Source organism: Arvicanthis niloticus, chromosome 1 (assembly GCF_011762505.2).
Source record: "Arvicanthis niloticus isolate mArvNil1 chromosome 1, mArvNil1.pat.X, whole genome shotgun sequence".
Classification (NCBI taxonomy): domain Eukaryota; kingdom Metazoa; phylum Chordata; class Mammalia; order Rodentia; family Muridae; genus Arvicanthis; species Arvicanthis niloticus.
Window position 1 is genome coordinate 153338766 of NC_047658.1, and position 15392 is coordinate 153354157.

Consider the following 15392-nt stretch of genomic DNA (forward strand, 5'->3'; position numbering starts at 1 on the left):
AAAGGAGACTCAATAGCTCAAAGACTCTGAAACAAGAGAAAATAATAGATATAAAAATTAACACAGCTATTTTACATTACAAATGGAAGAGGAATAAGAGATTACACTGGAAGTTATTTTTCCCTCCACTGTCCAGAAACAGAATCAGAGACTGCTTTTCAATCTTTCACCCCATTTTCTAAAGGTACAATTTATTTTTAAATGTCTTTAAAATCTTAACTTCACTCAATTCTTTGTAGGCAACCACTATTTGCTTCTAATCTTTATAAACAAAACCAAAACTGAGAGTTCCATAGGAAAAGCCGGGCACTTAGTGCTGTCTTTCAAACTAGCACACAACTTTACAATACATTATATGTTAATACACTATAAGCTTTTGTTGAATTTCACTCAATCTGCCTCCACCTCCAAACAGAGTGACAGCATTGCTTATTAATCTTCAGTTTACTCAGATAGTATGTCTTTATGCAAAGAGAAACCAGAGGAAGTGGAATACGCACACTTACCCTTCCTTGGACATTCTCAAAGACTCCTTCCTCTGGATAAGAATGCAGGATCAACAAACCAGCTCTGCTGATCTCCTGAGAACTGCAGCTTGTTTGTTAGCTGAGAACACAGGCCCTGAGAGGCCCAACAAACTCAGGCACAAAGACACTAGGCTGTATCTCAGGGACCAGTATCTTCAGCTTTAAAACTTGAAACCCTACTATGAGGTAGGAAGTAAAGACCAGGAAAAGCTACTAACAGCCTGGAATGTTTAGCACTGGCCAGTTAAGGATGAAGACAATCCAAATGCAAGGTTCTGTACGAGAGACAGGAATCGCTACTGGCCAACAGAAAAAGCACATTTACCCCCTAAAGAGGCCCTCCAACAGTACACAAACAATGTGAGTTTCACAGAATGGAGCAGCCTTAGTCGGTCAAAATCATTCCCATTTATTCAGAGCAGGAAAAGGGCAGATAAATAATTAGTTTTAATGAAGAGTTCAATTCCATTCCCTTCTTAGAAAAGAGTGTAAGCTACAAGGAGGAAGCACTTACGTGCCAGGCCATACTGGAGAGGAAAGATTTCCACACCAAGCTTTCCTCCCCATGATTTTATTTACTGTTTTTAAGAAAACACCTGTGTTAAAAATATATACCATTTGCCCAAAATATTCAGCTCATGTGAAAGGATATTTACAAATCTTGGATATAAAGAATGTATTCAGAACATTCTAAAAGTTAATGATGAATCTCAGAACGAGCTAAAGTTTGAAAGAAAAATATCTGCAACATTCCTACCTCCTGACAACTATAGCGCACAGGGTTTCTGCAACAGGGGAAGAAATACGAGACTCAGAGTGAGATCTAGTGACACAGTGCTGTAATGTCAGTTACTGGGGAAGCTGAGGTGAAAGTTCCTAAGTTCAAGGCCTGATTGGTCCATACTGAGTTCAAGGTCAGTCTGGACAACTTAGTGAAACTTCATCTGAAAATTTTAAAAAAGGGGCAAGGGGGAGGTAGGTTAGGTTGCCTACACCTTTAGTGCCAGCACTGAAGAGAAAAAAGCAGGCAGATCTCTATGAGTTCTAGGCTAGCAAGGGTTACAAAGTAAGACCTCGTCTCCAAAAAAAAAAAAAAGAAAAAAAGAAAGAAAGAAAGAAAGAAAAGAAAAAGAAAAAAAGAAAAGTAAAATAAAGTAAAGACAAGACAGACAGGAGCACTGAGATGGAAAGTAATCTTTCATTTAAAAACAAACAGCACATGTTCTGGCTGGGAAGACAGAGTGCTTGCACACAAAGCCCTGGACTCACTCCCCAGCACTACGTGCCCGGGCATGTTGGTGTACTATAGTCTAGCATCCAAGAAGTAAAGACAGGATACGCTGGGCAGTGGTGGCGCATGCCTTTAATCCCAGCACTTGGGAGGCCGAGGCAGGTGGATTTCTGAGTTCGAGGCCAGCCTGGTCTACAGAGTTAGTTCCAGGACAGCCAGGGCTACACAGAGAAACCCTGTCTCGGAAAACCAAAAAAAAAAAAAAAAAAAAAAGACAGGATACAAGAGGCCATGAACCTTGGCTACAGGTGACCCTGTCTCAAAAAAGAGCCAGGCAGTTTTAGTCACTAGTCACTGAGCCACCTCACTGGCTCTTGTCGTTTTTGAGACCTGAGTTCAGTTTCTGGATGCACATATATGTGGAAGGAGCGAACTGCTCCCCACATGCACACTGTGGTACACTTGTACACACACACACACACACACACACACACACACACACACACACACACACTAATTCAATAGCCCTTCATGATAAAAAGGGCTCAATAACAGAAACAGACACGAGTGTCCTCACACAAAGAGCAGCTATGAAAAAAAGAGCTGGGGCAGGCGGTGGCTCTGTGGTTACAGCACTGGATGTTCTCCAGAGGGCCTGGGTTCAATTCTCAGCACCCACATAATGGTTCACAACTGTCCATAATTCTAGTTCTAATGGATCCAACACCCTCCTTTGACCTCCATGGACACCAGACACATACATGATGCATAATTGTAGGCAGAACCCTTATAAATAAATATAAAACACATCTTATAAAAAATAAAAATATAAAACTCAAGAGCTAAAAAGCGATCCATTCTCACCTCACTTCAGACTATACTATACACTCTAGTCAAAGCTGGCAAAAAGAAATTAAAGTTCTCCAATTAAAAACTAAGAAATCAATTTCTTTCTGAAGATGTCAGATTCTACTATCTGGAGAATGTTAAAAACACATTACTAGAGCTAATAAACCAGCTCAGGAAAACAATGTTCCAAACTCAAACCCAGTTCTAGGCTGGAGAGAGAGACTGGAGACTAAAACCACTGGTTATTCTTCCAGAGCATTCAATTCCCAGCATGCACATGGTAGCTCCAGTTCCAGGGAATTTAAAGCCCTTTTCTGGTCTCCTTGGGCACCAGACACACAAGTGGCATACAGACACAAATACAAAACATATATACATTTAAGATAACAATGATAATAATAATTAATAATGATAATAAAACAGTTCTTTTCCATAGAGTATTAATGAAAACCCAAAAACAAAATTTAAAAAGGCACTTTCAGGCTGTAGAGATAGCTCAGCCCTTAAGAGCACTGACTGCTCTTCCAGAGGTCCTGAGTTCAATCCCCAGCAACCACATGATGGCCACAACCATCTGTAATGGGATCTGATGCCCTCTTCTGGTGAGTCTGAAGACAGCTACAGTGTACTCACATACATAAGATAAAAAAAAATCTTTAAACAAAACAAAAAAAGAGGTACTTTCATGTACTATAGCACCAGAAATAAAATACTTATAAATAAATCTAACAAAAAACAAAAGACTAATATGTTCCATACTATAAAATATCATTGAAAGAGATTAATTACCTAAAAAAATGGAAGGGTATCATAACCATGAAAATTCAAAATTCATGTTGTTAAAAGTAGCAACACTCCTCAAAATGATGTGTACAGAGTTGATGAAATACCAACCCTTTTATAAGAATTGACAAACTTATCCTATATAGATATAAATATGCACTGCAACAACCAAACCAATTTGAAAGAGAACACAGTTTAAAAACACGGCAATTTCAAATCTCACTACAGAACTACAGTAATCAAGATTCTGTGGTACCACTCCTGGGCATATACCCAAAAGATGTTCCAACATACAACAGGGACACATGCTCCACTATGTTCATAGCAGCTTTATATGTAACAGCCAGAGGCTGGAAAGAACCCAGATGTCCTTCAACAGAGGAATGGGTACAGAAAATGTGGTACATTTACACAATGGAATATTACTCAGCTATTCAAAAACAATGAGTTTGCCGGGTGGTGGTGGCACACCCCTTTAATCCCAGCACTTGGGAGGCAGAGGCAGGTGGATTTCTGAGTTCGAGGCCAGCCTGGTCTACAGAGTGAGTTCCAAGACAGCCAGGGCTACACAGAGAAACCCTATCTCGAAGAAAAAAAAAACAAAAACAAAAAAAAAAACAAGGAGTTCGTAAAATTCTTAGGCAAATGGATAGAACTGGAAAATATCATCCTGAGTGAGGTAACCCAATCACAAAATAACACACATGGTTTGCACTCACTGATAAGTGGATATTAGCCCAAAAGCTCACAATACCTAAGATACAATGCATAGACCACATAAAGCTCAAGAAGAAGAAGGAAGACCAAAGTGTGGATGCTTTGGTCCTTCTTAGAAGGAGTATCAAAATACTCAACCAGAGCTCCCAGGGTCTAAACCTCCGGCCTGGGAACACAAAGGGAGGGATTCATGGCTCCACCTGTATAGGTAGTTGAGGATGGCCTTGTCAGGCATCAATGGAAGAGGAGGGACTTGGTCCCTGGAAGTCTGGATTTCCTAGTGTTGGGGAATTTGAGAGCAGGGAGGCAGGAATGGGTGGATGGTTGGGGCACACCCTCATAGAAGTAGGAGGAGGGGGGATGGGATAAGGGGTTTGGGGGGGGGGATGGGAGAGGGGATAACATTGAAAAGTAAATAAATAAAATATCCAATTTAAAAAAAAAACAGATAATGGGTCTGGCAATTGTAGTCGAGCAGTCGAGACTTTTTGTCAACAATTTATTACAGGGATTTCGTATAATCCTTAAGGACAAGGTATTGTGGAAGAGGCCCATGGAACTTTAAAAAGATTGGTGAGAAATACTGTTGCTGAGACAAAGAACAATGCCGACCTGTGAGCTTGCTGAGTGCCCTGACAAGAGTGACTGGGGAGCTATATTGGACACATGTTCCTGACCCACCTTTGCTTGACTATATCCCAGATGGGACAAGCTGCTTCCTGCCCATTTTTGTGCAGGTCAAATTGTGGGTCAAAGGTTTTATAGCTGGGTTGGTGTCCCCATCCTTCCACTGAAATTCTTGCCTGGTTACAGGAGGTGACCATTTCAGGTGCCGTACAGCCTACTACTAGGAGTCTTACTTAGCTATGGCCACACTCAGAGTTTCCTGGGAGTTTCCATTGTACTAGTTTTCTAGCTCCGCCCACAGATGCCTCCCAACACACCAATTCTACATCTCTCTCCAGGATCTCTCTCCTTCTATTCTCCATTCACTTGATCCTTCCTGTTCCTCTTCCCACCCCTTCCACCATGAGTTTTCTCTTTATCCACCACTGATGTCTCTTTTATTTTCCCTTCTCAGTGAGATTCAAGCATCCTCCCTTGGGCCCTCCTTGATACTTAGCTTCTTTGTGTCTGTGAATGGTAGCACGTTTAGTCAGTCTGTACTTTGTGGTTATTATCCACTTATAAGTGAGTACAAACCATATGTGTCTTTCTGGGTCTGGGTGACCTCACTGTGGATGATCTTTTCTGGTTCCATCCGTTTGCCTGCACATTTCATGGTATCATTGTTTTTAGTGGTTGTGTGGATGTGCTACATTTTCTTTCTCCATTGGGGGGGGGGTTTGGGGACATCTGGGTTGTTTCCAGTTTCTGGCTATTACTAATAAAGCTGCTGTAAACATTTAAAAAAAAGATTCTGTGGTATTGACATAAGGAGAGGTAAATATCAACTATATATAACTGAAAGTACATATATGATTCTTGAGGATATCGAAACCTTTCATCATGAAAATAATCTTTTCAACAGTGGTCGTGGGACAACTAGACAATCCTGTGAAAAGAATTACTCTGCCCCCACTTCTTATATAATAAACAAAATATGTAACTAAAAATGTACCTAAAATCTAAGTGTAAGTTCTACAGTTGTGAAACTCTGGGGAAACTACTCTGTCCATAAAATGCTTGGCCTATAAGCCTAAGGGCCTGAGTCTGGTTCCCCAGCATCCAAGTAAAAAGCTCAAAAGCTACACCTGGAAGGATGTACCTGAGTCCCACTGTGGGGATGTAGGCACAGGAGACCCCTAGGACTTTCTGGCCAGCTTGTCTTGCCAAATTGGTAAACTCCAAGTTCAGTGCAAGGTGCTGTCTCAAAAAATAAGGCAGAAAAAGAAGCAACTGAGGACGACACTTGATGTAGACCTCTGGCCTCCATAACTACACACACATATGTGAGTGTAACTAGCACACATTTATACAGATACATCACACTTTTATACACACACACACACACACACACAAACTTACTTTTAAAAAGACTAGAGATCTGGCTGGCATTTCTCAAAGGGACATATAAAAACGGTCATTAGGAGCATGGACATGGAGCTAGAGAGGTGGCTCAGTAATGAAGTCTGCTCTTCCAGAGGACCTGTATTTGGATCCCAGCATCCACACTGGGCAACTCACAAGTGCCGGTAATTCTAGCTCCATGGGTCCTAATGCCCTCTTCTGGCCTACCAGTGCACCTGCATTCGCACATGCATATGCACATACACATGTGTACACACACACACACACATGCACACACTTAAAAATAATCTTAAAAAAAAAAAAAAAGATCACAAAAGTGTAAGGCACAGTGGCTCACAACTGTAATCAGAACACCTGGAAAGCTGAGGCTAGTTTGAAGCCAACCTGGGCTACAAAGTAAGAACATTTCTGGGTCTTGTTTTATGCAAGGTCTCATATAATTTCAGTTGGCTTTGAACTTGCTATGTTGGTGAGGATGAACTTGAACTCCTGATCCTCCCTGCCTCTACTCCCAAGTGCCAAGATTATAGGAATGACCCACCACATCAATTGAGAACCTATCTTAACAACAAAAAAAAAGGGGGGGGGAGGGTAAAGGTAGATGCATACACTAAGAAGGCTATTATAATTATATTTAATTATATAATTAAATATATATAATTATATATTTAATTATATAATTATATAATATAATAATAATTATATTATTATTATTATAATTGATGTTATCAAAAGACAACATCAATTGTGTAAGGATGCAGACTCTGAAATGCTCACATACTGAAGGTAGGTAGGACTATAAAATGATACACTGGCATGTACAATTTATCAATGACTTGAGCACAGTTACCATATATCCAAGCAAATTCTCCTCCTAGATACTTGACCAAAACAAATGTTCATATGAAACTTTACACAAATGTTCCTAAAAGTGTATCTTAATTTTAGGTTTTATTGCTGTGACAAAACAACATCACCAAAAGCAACTTGGGGAGGAAAGTGTTTATTTGTTGTTCTAATCAGTTTCATCACTGAAGAAAGTAGGGGCAGGAACTGAAGCAGAGGCCATGGAGGAGCTGCTTACTGGCTTGCTCTACATCCTAGAACGAATTGCTATTCCATAGAAATCAATTAAGGCTGCCTCTTCTTAGATGTCACCAGATTGTGTGAAGTGACAAATACAGTATATTTATATAATGGACTATTATTAGGCCAATAAAATAAATTCTGACATGGATAAACCTTAAAAATATTCTGCTTGCTGGGCACAGTGCTACATGGCTATAATCTCAGTATTTAGAAGGCAGAAGCAGGAAGACCACCACAAGTCCAGGCTAGCCTCACCAACAGACTTTGAGAACCCTGTCTCAAAACACACACATACAATGGGTGTGTGTGAAAATAATGGAACTGAAGATACAGCTTGGTTGGTGGTGCACTTTCTTAGGTTCAATCTCAGTACCAATAACCTAAGAGTGGTGTTAGAGACCTGAACTCCCAGCCCTCAGGAGATGGATCCAGGAGAATTGGAAGTTCAAGTTCATCTTCACTGCATAAGCAGTGTGTGGATAGTCTGGGTTATAAGACCCTATCTATTGAGAGAGAGAGAGAGAGAGAGAGAGAGAGAGAGCGCTGAATGTTATATTTGATCACACTATGAAGCCAAGATTGTGTTATTTACTTAAAAAAAAAAAAAAAACTGTTTCTACTTGTGGGTGTCTCAGACTTTGGCACACACCTTAAGTCCCTCTAGCTGGATACAAATATGCCCTAGTACACACCTTTAATCCCAAACAATGAAGGTAAAGTTAGTATGCAGAAGGAAGCACCCATGTTTGAAAATGTCTAATTGATGAGCAGACAAAGTGATGAACCAGAGAAAGATTTAACAGAATGAGTCAGAGATGGGATATGCCCAAATCTCATGAGAACACACAGGAAAAAAGAGGCTACTAAAGAGAACAGCACAGAAAAAAAGAGAAGAGAGAAGAAAAATAAGGAAGGAGCAGTTTTACAGAGACAGTTATAGAGAGACAGGTAGCAGACAGAAGTAGCTAGACTCAGGTAAAGACAGAATGAGCCAAAGAATGGGCAGGAGCTAGAAGATTAGAACAGATGGCCAGAGTTAGCGTGAAGCCAAGCAGAGCAATTCAAGAGAGAAAGAGAGAGAAGCCAGACTGAATCAGTCAGCTTGGAGAGGAGTCTGAGCCACAACAGCTGAACTGAACTAATCAGAGCTTAGAAAGAAAAAGAAAGGGCGATCTTATTCAGCAGTAAGTCTCCGAGGCTGAGAATATTCTAAGTCTAGATAAGACTGTACAGAGGCTAGAAGCTTCTAGGACTAGGTCTAGGTTAGCAAACTGAAACAACAAGCTTCAGGGATGACAATTACATCAGGCAAATAAAATCTACTATTACAGCTGAAAAAAACAGACAAGCACTGCATTCTACATTCCTATGCAAAATTTCCAATGTTGATCTCACAGAAGAGACAGAATCAAGATTGCCAGAAGCATGCAAGGTCAGTGGGTAGGAGGATATTGAGAGGTTGGGTAATTATTACCCACCTACATCTACTTAGGACTAAGATCTGGTATTCCATAGCATAGTAGGGCAACTATGGTGTGAAATAATTCAGGATGTATTATAAACAGATGGAAGAAATCAGTCCTATACCTCCCAACAGGAAGATAAATGTTTAAAGAGATAAAAATGCTAATTGCTCAGATTTGGTCATTATATACACCTGTATCAAATTATCATAGAGTACCAAATAAATACAATCAACCATTTGTCTCAATTTGTTTAAAAAAAACAAAAACATTCAATGATATCTTTAAGTGATTAAGAGAGAAATTAAGATTTACCAGTCTCCCCTGACAGTTTCTCTTTGCAAATCTGATATTTCTCTTGAGGTCAAAAGAAATCATTATGAATATTTCTAAGTCTACTAGTACTAACATGCTAAGACGGGTACTAAAGATTATTTTATAAATGCCAACAAATTCATTTTTATTTTCTTAATTCATTTATTTAACTTAAGAAATCATTATTCAATGGGTTTAAATAAATACTGGCAAGACTTTGAAGATTTAAATTCAATTTAAGCAATAATTTCAGAGCACGGGAAGGTGAGCTCAGTGGTTAAGAGTACAAATTTCTCTTGCGAAGGACCCAAGTTTTGATTCCCAAACCTATGTAGATAAGCAGTTCATAAACACCTGTACTTTCAGCTCCAGGAGGATCTGCTATCTCTGGTCTCTGGCCTCTGAGAGCATCTATTCTCTCTCTCTCTCTCTCTCTCTCTCTCTCTCTCTCTCTCTCCCTCCCTCCCTCCCTCCCTCCCTCTCTCTCTCTCCCTCTCTCTCTCTCTCTCTCTCAAAAAATAAAATCTTTTTTTAAAGATTTTATTTATTTTATGTATGTGATGAGTATGCTGTCGCTGTCCTCAGACACACCAGAAGAGGGCATCAGATCCCATTACAGATGGATGTGAGCCACCATGTGGTTGCTGGGAATTGAACTCAGGACCTCTAGAAGAGTAGTCAGTGCTCTTAACTGCTGAGCCATCTCTCCAGACCAATAAAATAAATCTTAAAAGAAAACTTCAGCTGGGCAGTTGTAGCACACATCTTTAGTCCTAACACTGAGGAGGCAGAGGCAGGTGGATCTCTGTGAGACTGAGGCTAGGCTAGGTCTACATAGCAATTTCTAGAATAGCCAGAGTTATATAGTCCAAGATCTCATCTCCGAATTAGTAATAGTATTATAATTTCAGATAAATGTATTAATGTTTCTATATATTTTTAAAGACAGGGGAATTGCATATTTTTTCTTTTGAGACAAATGCTCATTTCTGGAAGCTACACTGGCCTAGAATTCACTACGTAGCCAAGACTAGCCGCAAACTCCTACTAGCAATTCTGCTTCAGATGCCTGAATGCTCAGATCACAGGTGAAAGCCATTACACTGAGCTGCCATGTTTTTAAAATAAAGCAAATGACTGCTTAATACGAATTCATAAGCTCAATTATCAAATTTCGATACAATAAGATGTGAATATCAAATACAATATTGAATACTCAATACAATATTGAATATTCAATACAATATAATATTGAATATTCAATACAATACAAAGTTCATTATCTATGTTCACAAAGAAAAGGTCAGTTCCCTACATTAAAGAAAATTTGCTTTACTATAATTATCAGAGCTTCAAAATGGTAAATCCAAATACCTGATCCCAGCATCACAGGCACAGTCAACATGAAGAGTTGATGTAAAATCAGATGGTTCCATTGTGGATCTGATGACTCTAAATTCTGGTCTGTACTGAACACTACTAGTTCCCAGGCGTACACACAGAGAGGATGGACTAATGTGCTTCTTTCAGGTACTGTGACATCTAAATGTACTGGATCACCTTCTGACTACAGCATAACACATTCCCATGAAAGGTTTGGCCAGACAATTATCCTCACGTCAAAGACTGAGCAATCATAACAAGGAAATGAAGAACAACAGTCACACATCTTGAAGGTCAGTTTCCTAATGATGCATCACCACCATTTCTGCGCTGAGATGCAGAACACTAGCAGGAAGCAAATAAATAACATTGATGATGATGAGACAAGGCAGTAAGCAGCTGGGCATGAATTAACTAAAGCATTTAGCTTCTGGGGATAAACAGATGCTCGTTGGATACAAACAACTTGCGAAGCAAACATGACAACCTAAGTTCACATCTCTAGCACCCACATAAAAAGGCCAAGCATGGCAATATGCACCTGTAACCTCCACAAGGAGGGAGGCAGACAGGAGGATCACTGGGGCTTGCTTCAGGTTCAGTGAGAGGGCCAGACTCAAAGAAGATGACGGTGGGTGTCTTGCTCTGTCATTATGTTTCACTCTTTAAGTAGGCAGCATCCTAAGTTTGAGCCCCAGCATTGTATGAAACTGGGCATGAAGGCAGAGACCTGCAATTCCAGTACTCAATGTAAGAGGCAGGAAGATCAGGAAGTTTACTGTTATTTCAGCTATATAGCAGGTTTGAAGCCAGTGTGTACGACACTGCTCAAAAATAAACACACAAGCCAGGTGATGGTTTGAGCATGCCTTTAGTCCCAGCACTCAGGAGGCAGAGGTAGGTACTTCTCTGTGAGTTTGAGGACAGCCTGGTTTACACAGCGAGTTCCAGGACAGAGAAACCCTGTCTCAAAAACAAAAGGGAGGGAGGGAGGGAGGGAGGGAGGGAGGGAGGGAGGGAGGGAGGGAGGGGAAGGGAAAAAGGAAAGGAAAAAGGAAGAAAATAGTAAAAGCTAACTGGTTTTTAATTTGTTCTGTGGAAATGTCTTCCAATCTTCTGTCTTGGAAGAAAGCTTGATAATGTGCAGGATGTTCTAAAAGTAGGTGAACTATTCAATCCTGCAGGGAAGCTAATTAGGCTCAGAAAGAAAATAACTCCAACCCTTCAGGAAGTCCCTGAAACCTAACATGCTCATTGAAGCCTTTATTTCCTAAGCATAAATAAATAAGGAGTAAGGACCACTGTTGAGATTTGGTCAATTGTTATGTATTGCAATGTTAAATTTTATACCCAAAGGTCTAGGGCTATGAGAGACTTTTTATGTTTACAAGCTTTTGTTGTGCAAACCTTGACCCTTGATTTAAAACTATTGGTTAAATAAAATTGGCTACAGCCAATTACTGGAGGGATTAGAGGTAGGTGGGTTTGGAGTGACCTGGTTGGAAGAGGAGAAACCAGGAGAAAAAGGAAGAACAAGAGAGAAAAGGAAGCCACTATGAGGGGAGATGGACCATGAGAAGACATGGCCAGGAGATACAGCAAGTATCTGGGTTACAACTCTGGGGAGGTAGCCAGCCCAGCAGTTAGAAGAGTAGATTAGGGGTCCCCCCCCCAAGCCCCCAGTAATACTCAAAGCCAAATAAAATAACCATAGTCTGAGTCTCACTTATTTGTAAGCTAACTGGAAATAAACTTAAATTTCTTATACTATAGACCACTAAGAGATACACTCAAACAAGTGAAGCTGCTTATAAACAGGCTCAGACAGGCTGAGCAGCTGAAAGAAGCAAACAACCTGAACCGCCTAGAACACTCTCAAACCAGCTAAGCTGCCTAGGAGAGGCTTAGACCATATGAACAGTCTGAAGTAGACATTTTCCAACCTTTCTAGCTGCCTATATACTGTGCAGTGAGCTCCAGATTCTCAGCTTTCAAAACCTGTTGCCCATACTGGGGTAGGCTTTTGGAGAGAACTGCCTTTGACTCATTTCTGCTCCTGTAAATAACCCCCATAAAACTCACTGGTTCACTAAGTTGGACTCTGATGGTACCCTTACTTAAGTAGGTTGTCAGTTCCCTATGTGGGTTGAGTAGATGTTTGTTGTTGTTCTCCCCAGGAATAGTGTCACACATCATCACTAAATACATTTTTGTTTTTTAAATTTTTGCATATTTGAGAAAGTCTTATGTTGCCTACACTGACCTCAAACTGACCTTGGTAAAACTGGCCTTGAACTCCTAATCTTAAGTGCCATGATTATAGGTATGTGCCACCATGCTGGGCCAATTAAATTGGGGGGTGGGGGGTGGAAGAGATATCTGAAGCAAGGCCTCATGTCTGAAACTTTTCATTAAATAAGAAAATATTGTTTGGAAAAATAGCTCAATTTCATAATGTTAACAACAGTTATTTTTATGAGTACACTGTCACTGTCTTCAGACCCAACAGAAGAGTGCATCCAATCACATTACAGATGGCTGTGAGCCACCATGTGGTTGCTGGAATTGAACTCAGGACCTCAGGAAGAGCAGTCAGTGCTCTTAACCACTGAGCCATCTCTCCAGCCTCAATAACAACAATTAATAATAAAATATTGTATACTTAGAAATGGTTGAAAAATCTTTGTTGCTTTTTTTTTCCTTTTAGAGCGGGGGATGTCATTTAAGACAGGGTCTCATGTAGCCCAGGCTAGCCTTGAACTCACTATGTAGCCAAGACTCCTGACATTCTTCTTTTAGCCTCTGCTACTTTACTGAGAGACTTTAAATGTTCTTACAACAAAACAGTTAACACACACATGCACATCATAAAAATATGTTTCTCTGCACAAACATACAAGCACAGGCATGAGCACATGAACAGACTGGCTGGGAAGCAGCCTCAGATAGTATTCCTCACATGTCACTTACCACAGCTTTTGAGACAGGATCTCTCATCAGCCTAAAGCTTACCAAGTAAACTAGATTGTCTGGCCAGAGAGGTCTGTGAAGCCTATATTCACCTCCCCAGTCCTGGGATTACAGATGTGTGCCCCCAGACCCAACGTTTTTTTTTAATGTGGGTTCTAAAGATCAACTCATGTTAACATGGCAAACACCATGCCAACTGGGTTCTCTCCCCAGCCTCAAGTTAATGAATATTAACTAGCTTTATTTAGCCATTCCACACTGTATACCTATTTAAAATATGTTTGAAATCATATACATAATTTTTGTCAATTTTGGAAATAGATATATAATTTTTAAAAAGCAAATACTTGCAAGAGTCCAAGAAACCATTTTTTTTTTTAATTAAAAAGTGTGTGACTTAGCTCAGTGTTAAGAGTCCTGGGTTCAAGCCCCAGCATAGTATTTACCTAGCATGTAGGATCATATCACACTACTCCTGCATTATACAAAAACCAACAACCCAACAATCAAAATTTGAAAATGAATTTAATTTAATTTAACAAGGCCTTCTGGAATACACCTATAATACCAGCAATCAGAAGTCTAAGGTAGGAAGGGTATGAGCATATACAGAGTATGACCCACAAAGTGAGCCCTAGTTTTAAAAAGTTGTAAAACTTGAGAGATGTTTTGTTATTATTTCCATTGTTTCATATTACTCCTACCTTATGAAAAATGTAGGGTGTGGAATCCACCTAAATTATTACCAAAAAACCCATTTTGAATGAACCACAAATGCGTGTGGGTTATGGCATGCTACTGGATGATTACCACATGATGTCTGCTAGAAATGTTCATGTTTACCTCTTCACTGTGTAACTTAAGCCCTGCTTCCCCTGCTGAAAACTGCTGCATTCAAATGTATCCTCTAGAACCAGAGGTTACCCTGCATATCAGATACCCTATTTATGTTACACTTAAGTAACAGTAGCAAAATTACAATTATGATGTAACAATAATTTTAGAAATAATTTTATGGTTGAGGGTCACCACAACATGAGGAACTATATTAAAGGGTTGCAGCATTAGAAAGGTTGAAAATCATTGCTCTAGAGCCCAAAGAGTAACCAAATAATGAGACACGAATATATAGAACACCTTCATTCAGCAGAATATTTGTTCTATATTTTCTTTCACTCAAGATGGGATCTCTTGATCCTGTAGCTCAGGAAGACATTGAACTTTTTATTCTTCAGTCTTTGCCTTCAGGGTAATGAGGTTACAAGCACGTGCCACCATGCTCAAGTTGAACTATGCTAGGGATCAAACCCAGGACTCTGTATGGTTAGATAAACACTCTGCTAACTGTGCCATAGCCACAGCCCCTATGTTTTCTTTATACAGATAAACATGCTGTCTTAAAGCCTAAGAGATGGCTCATTGGGTACAAGCCTTAGTTACCTGAATGCAAGCTCTGGAAACCACAGGAGGAAGAGAGAATCAACTCCTCAACATTGTCTTGTGACCTTCATACATGAGCACCCACCTTCACACATGCATATCACACACACACTCACAATAATACAATAAACATTTAAAAGTTTTATAATTCTGTTCTATACTTGAATTCCTATGGCATATACCAGCATACCACACAGGAAGGAGAGTCATCAGTTCCCACTATGTAATTTGGAGACTTGACAGGAACCAGAAATGTTTGACTTTTGAAGGACTTCAGGAACAATAGCCTAGCACCCAGAAATGCTCCACAGTGGTCCACCATTAGTGAAGTGTCATCAGCTAATGATAAAACCAACTACTAACCAGGCTACACGCCCACGCTTTTCTGTGTAAAAAGCCAAAGTCAGAAATGTGGAACACTTTTAAAATAAGTATTAATACTGTGAACAAAATTATTATTCTGTACATTTTGTTTTTATCTTTTTGAGACAATGACTCATATAGCCCAAGCTGGCCCTGAACTCCCGAGCCTCTGTCTGTCTATCTTCCAAGTGCTGAGATTACAAGTATGTACTACACACCTGGGTTGAGTAA

The 15392-nt window shown here is 39.9% G+C and overlaps 1 protein-coding gene across 7 annotated transcripts in view; it reads right to left on the reverse strand.

The window, feature by feature from the left end:
* Nt5c2 (5'-nucleotidase, cytosolic II) overlaps nucleotides 1-15392 on the reverse strand; it is a 130416-nt gene that overhangs the window by 48410 nt on the left and 66614 nt on the right. Inside the window, exon 1 of one of the 7 annotated variants that reach the window (XM_076923753.1) lies at nucleotides 10380-10456. The exons of 5 other annotated variants lie outside the window; for them this stretch is intronic. In XM_076923753.1, the coding sequence (XP_076779868.1) occupies nucleotides 10380-10441 (62 nt within the window). In that variant the 5' untranslated portion in view covers nucleotides 10442-10456. Of the gene's footprint in view, nucleotides 1-506; nucleotides 580-10379; nucleotides 10457-15392 lie in introns of those variants that run through there. One more of the 7 variants, XM_076923769.1, reaches the window with a different exon arrangement.